This window comes from Berghia stephanieae, chromosome 5, assembly GCF_034508935.2.
Source record: "Berghia stephanieae isolate SIO BIC M18660-M18661 chromosome 5, UCSD_Bste_1.3, whole genome shotgun sequence".
NCBI lineage: Eukaryota > Metazoa > Mollusca > Gastropoda > Nudibranchia > Aeolidiidae > Berghia > Berghia stephanieae.
Window position 1 is genome coordinate 117322 of NC_088364.1, and position 6002 is coordinate 123323.

The 6002-nt window shown below is 43.4% G+C and overlaps 1 protein-coding gene across 1 annotated transcript; it reads right to left on the reverse strand.

Moving 5' to 3' along the window:
- Positions 1-198: 198 nt before the first annotated feature.
- Positions 199-3243, reverse strand: LOC144973825 (calcium-activated potassium channel slo-1-like). The gene is made up of 4 exons (XM_078916719.1): positions 3171-3243; positions 1982-2134; positions 925-1090; positions 199-272 (listed from the first exon to the last, which is right to left on the reverse strand). The coding sequence occupies exons 1-4, from the start codon at positions 3198-3200 to the stop codon at positions 199-201; spliced, it is 423 nt and encodes a 140-aa protein (XP_078772845.1). The 5' UTR covers positions 3201-3243.
- Positions 3244-6002: the final 2759 nt, after the last annotated feature.

Here is a 6002-nt window from a genome sequence, read left to right on the forward strand (position 1 = left end):
GGCAAAGTTGCTCAGTCTCCCTATAGTGACTCGCCATCTGTTATGAACGAGGGTCTGGCAAAATTTACCTGTCGAACTAAGCTGAAAGTAGTAAACGGCTGTGAAAAGTAAGTAACAATGCTAAAACATGTACTTTGAGGAAATACACACACACACACACACACACACACACACGCATAAACACACATACACACATGTTCACTCACAACATAAAAAGACACACATGTAAACAGGCACATCACCTCCATTCAAACCCACACTCGTTAAATATCCTGATGGGGAAGAATCAAGGACATTCTATATGTTATGAAATCAAGACCAACACCTACAAAACATCACGACCATCACCGTCGTCATCATCATCATCATCATCATCATCATCATCACCATCACCACCATCACCACCATCATCACCATCACCACCACCACCACAACCAAAATCACCACCACTACCACCACCACAACCACCACCACTACCATCACCACCACCACCACCACCACCACCACCATTACCACCACCACCACCACCACCACCATCGTCACCACCACTACCACCACCACCATCCTCACCACCACCATCACCACTACCATCACCACTACCACCACCATCACCACCACCACAATCACCACCACCACAATCACCACCACCACCATCACCACCACCACCACAATCACCACCACCACCACCACCACCACCATCCTCACCACCACCACCATCACCACCATCCTCACCACCACCACCACCATCACCACCACCATCACCACTACCACCACCATCACCACCACCACCACCACCACCACCACCACCACCATCCTCACCACCACCACCACCATCCTCACCACCACCACCACCATCCTCACCACCACCACCACCACCACCACCACCACCACCACCACCACCACCACCACCACCACCATCCTCACCAATACTTACTGGTTTATAAGACCTCATAGTAAACAAGTTTGCCATGAGAGTGGAGAAACCAGGAGCCAAACAACTTTGTGCTATAAACCCCAGCTTGAGTTCGGCCACACAGACGGCATCATCACCTCGCTTCCAGTCCCAGCTTGGAATATTCAGGAGATATGCCTGGCAGATAAGAAATTGACAAAACCTGTAACCCTTTGGATCGGACGCTAATCTATTGCAAATTATTTCAGCCAGATCTAACGGACCCAGCTTGGAATATTCAGGATATACGTCTGGGAGAAATTGTCATAAACCAGGTAGTAGTCGTCCAGAGCCATTAGGCCCATGGAGCTGAAGTTTATCCCTGTTTCGACAGCGTGAAACAGACAATTTCAATTACTTGTTATCCTTTGGATAGGATGCTAATTTTTTAAAAATCTCGACTGCACCCGGGATTGTTCGGGGTCCTTTGCGTGCCAAGCGAGTGCTCTACCAACTGAGCTATCAGAACCCCCAATCAAAAACTAAACAGAAGTTTAGGCAGAAGGAGTCAGAGTTTATCCTGGGTTCTATAACATGGAATGGACGATAGAAATTGCTTGTTACCCCTTGGAGAGGGTGCTAATCTATTGCAAAGTACTTTCCACTAGATCTAACAGACCCAGCTACTCAATCACCACTGGGGCTCTGGAAAAAGTCTCGATTGCATCTGGGATTTGATCACGGTCCCTTCGCTTGTGAAGCGAGTGCTCTACCAACAGCAACACGTCACATGCAGGACAAAACATGACGCCTGTCGGACAGAGACAACGTTGTTAACGGCCAGGCACTCATTTTACACCTGAGTACAGTACGACAATGTGAGACCCCGTAAAGAGCTTTGAGAACATTTAGTGGATATTGCTCTAAATAAAAGCTCCGTTAAGCTAAATTAAGTTGTGCATACAGTTTTGTGTGTTGGTATGATATAACCGGCTGGCGGCAGTTATGAGTTTTTTTTCAAAACTAAACGCATAGCATCAATGATTGATGAAATCAAATCAGACGTGACCAAAAGTTTCGTCCAGAGACCTTGTTGTGGTACTGGAGCAGCTGGACGATGACTTTGATGTCCGAATGATAGTTCTTGATGGAGATGACCCTCATGATGTTGGCAGCGTCTTCTTGGTCAGGGTCCTGGCAGTATTTGTTGGCCAGGACTAGACACGCGTCGGCCTGCTGGATCTGGGGACAAAATAACACACCGTGAACGATTCAGTCAGATATGAATGGAACAGCTTCAAAAAAGGACAAAATGCCAAACAAAAGAAAACAATCATCATCATCATCATCATTGCCTTTTTCACCCTGGGTCAGGGTATAGGCCACAGACAAACAGTTTCCATCCTTCTCTATCCTGAGCTATCTTTTTAATCTCATTCCAGGTCTTACCACTTCTCTGTATATCAGCTTCTTTAATGAAAACATGAAATACATTACACAGACCTGCCAACCCTTTCAGATTCCAAAAGTGGAATCAGAAGGTCAGAAAATTGGAATTTGAGACAGAAAATTGGAATTTGAGACAGAAAATAGGAATTTGAGACAGAAAATAGGAATTTGAGACAGAAAATTGGAATTTGAGACAGAAAATTGGAATTTGAGACAGAAAATAGGAATATGTCATCAATGGATAATTCCCTATCAACACGACGTCAACAGCGTTGCCTCCAAACACATAAAAGATCGTATTCTGGCACAGCTGGAAAAACTACGTATTAGATGTGTTAGGTAATGGAATGGGGAAGGGGAAGGGGGGGGGGAGTTCAATTCATTTTCCTACTTACCTCCCTTTTGACAATTAAAAAAAATAAAAAAATATCACCTTTCTATCCACACCTCCCCCCCCCCCCCCCCCCCTTCTCCCCTACGGAGAGCGTGACCTCTTGCCCACCATGGGAGGTCAAAGGACCCCGCACAAAATGAATCAATTGACGACCTACTTCATATTGAAAATGAGTCAAAGAGTGAATCTGAAGCTATGAATTAGAAACTATATCAAAATAGAATGAGAGGGTATAATATAAATAAAGAATGTAGAGAGTGTGTGTGTGTGTGTGTGTGTGTGTGTGTGTGTGTGTGTGTGTGTGTGTAAGAGAGAGAGAGAGAGAGAGAGAGAGAGAGAGAGAGAGAGAGAGAGAGAGAGAGAGAGAGAGAGAGAGAGAGAGAGAGAGAGAGAGGGGAGGAGGGGGGGGGGGGTAAGAGTAAAAGAGAGATTTACCTTGACCCTTCCAAGGTCATTGGCGTCCATGACTGACCCCAAAAATATTCCACTTGAGTAAAATGTCTTTTTAACAAACCTTCCAACTCCAGGTCAGGTAGACCCTGGAATGACGTGGGGGGGGGGGGGGGGAGTGGTGAAAGTGATGGGGGAGTGGGGAGTGGTGGAAGGCGGGGAGGGGAGAGAATGCATTGAAGGGAACTGGTTGTATGGTTTATGACATGAACAAAGCTCCATCCAATAAAACAACAAGGAGATATACAACTAGCGTCTTTCTGCGTGCAAATCTGAATGTTAGTAATTCCTCTTTAAAAGCATCATCACAGCCACCACCACCACCATCATCATCACCATCATCATCATCACCATCACCATCATCATCATCATCATCATCATCATCATCATCATCATCATCATCACCGCCATCACGACCACCACCACCACCACCACCACCACCACCACCACCACCACCACCACCACCACCATCATCATCATCATCACCATCACCACCGCAACCACCACAACAATAACAACAACATTCACAACCCCCACCACCACCACAACAATAACAACATCCACAACTCCCACCACCACCACAACAATAACAACAACATCCACAACTCCCACCACCACCACAACAATAACAACAACATCCACAACCCCCACCACCACCACAACAATAACAACATCCACAACTCCCACCACCACCACAACAATAACAACAACATCCACAACTCCCACCACCACCACAACAAGAACAACAACAAAAACAACAAAATCCAAAACCCTCACCACAACAACAACAACAACAACAACAACTTACTTGTGAAGGAAAACGATTTCCACATCAACATCCTCCCTGTCTTTGTGCAGAAAATCCTTCAGAAAATTGGAGACGGAGTCGAAGGTAATGTAACCACACACCACCACGTGACTGGCCAAATAGATACAAATATGTTCTAGCACATCCACATACACACTACATTATTCATACTCATGTCATGTTGACATATGTAACCACACACCACCACGTGACTGGCCAAATAGATACAAACAAATATGTTCTAGCACATCCACATACACACTACATTATTCATACTCATGTCATGTTGACATATGTAACCACACACCACCACAGTGACTGGCCAAATAGATACAAATATGTTCTAGCACATCCACATACACACTACATTATTCATACTCATGTCATGTTGACATATGTAACCACACACCACCACGTGACTGGCCAAATAGATACAAACAAATATGTTCTAGCACATCCACATACACACTACATTATTCATACTCATGTCATGTTGACATATGTAACCACACACCACCACGTGACTGGCCAAATAGATACAAACAAATATGTTCTAGCACATCCACATACACACTACATTATTCATACTCATGTCATGTTGACATATGTAACCACAACCACCACGTGACTGGCCAAATAGATACAAACAAATATGTTCTAGCACATCCACATACACACTACATTATTCATACTCATGTCATGTTGACATATGTAACCACACACCACCACGTGACTGGCCAAATAGATACAAACAAATATGTTCTAGCACATCCACATACACACTACATTATTCATACTCATGTCATGTTGACATATGTAACCACACACCACCACGTGACTGGCCAAATAGATACAAAACAATATGTTCTAGCACATCCACATACACACTACATTATTCATACTCATGTCATGTTGACATATGTAACCACACACCACCACGTGACTGGCCAAATAGATACAAATATGTTCTAGCACATCCACATACACACTACATTATTCATACTCATGTCATGTTGACATATGTAACCACACCACCACGTGACTGGCCAAATAGATACAAATATGTTCTAGCACATCCACATACACACTACATTATTCATACTCATGTCATGTTGACATATGTAACCACACACCACCCCGTGACTGGCCAATAGATACAAATATGTTCTAGCACATCCACATACACACTACATTATTCATACTCATGTCATGTGACATATGTAACCACACACCCCACGTGACTGGCCAAATAGATACAAACAAATATGTTCTAGCACATCCACATACACACTACATTATTCATACTCATGTCATGTTGACATATGTAACCACACACCACCACGTGACTGGCCAAATAGATACAAATATGTTCTAGCACATCCACATACACACTACATTATTCATACTCATGTCATGTTGACATATGTAACCACACACCACCACGTGACTGGCCAAATAGATACAAACAAATATGTTCTAGCACATCCACATACACACTACATTATTCATACTCATGTCATGTTGACATATGTAACCACACACCACCACGTGACTGGCCAAATAGATACAAACAAATATGTTCTAGCACATCCACATACACACTACATTATTCATATTCATGTCATGTTGACATATGTAACCACACACCACCACGTGACTGGCCAAATAGATACAAACAAATATGTTCTAGCACATCCACATACACACTACATTATTCATACTCATGTCATGTTGACATATGTAACCACACACCACCACGTGACTGGCCAATAGATACAAACAAATATGTTCTAGCACATCCACATACACACTACATTATTCATACTCATGTCATGTTGACATATGTAACCACACACCACCACGTGACTGGCCAAATAGATACAAACAAATATGTTCTAGCACATCCACATACACACTACATTATTCATATTCATGTCATGTTGACATATGTAACCACACACCACCACGTGACTGGCCAAATAGATACAAATATGTTCTAGCACATCACA

Bases quoted from the DNA above. Each gene is read 5' to 3' on its own strand.
- LOC144973825 (XM_078916719.1), bottom strand. From the start codon at position 3,200: ATGGACGCCAATGACCTTGGAAGGGTCAAG. The intron at 2,135-3,170 runs GTAAATCTCTCT...TTTTGTCCCCAG, and splicing joins ATGACCTTGGAAGGGTCAAG to ATCCAGCAGGCCGACGCGTG. The intron at 273-924 runs GTGAGGATGGTG...CTTCCCCATCAG, and splicing joins TTATAAACCAGTAAGTATTG to GATATTTAACGAGTGTGGGT.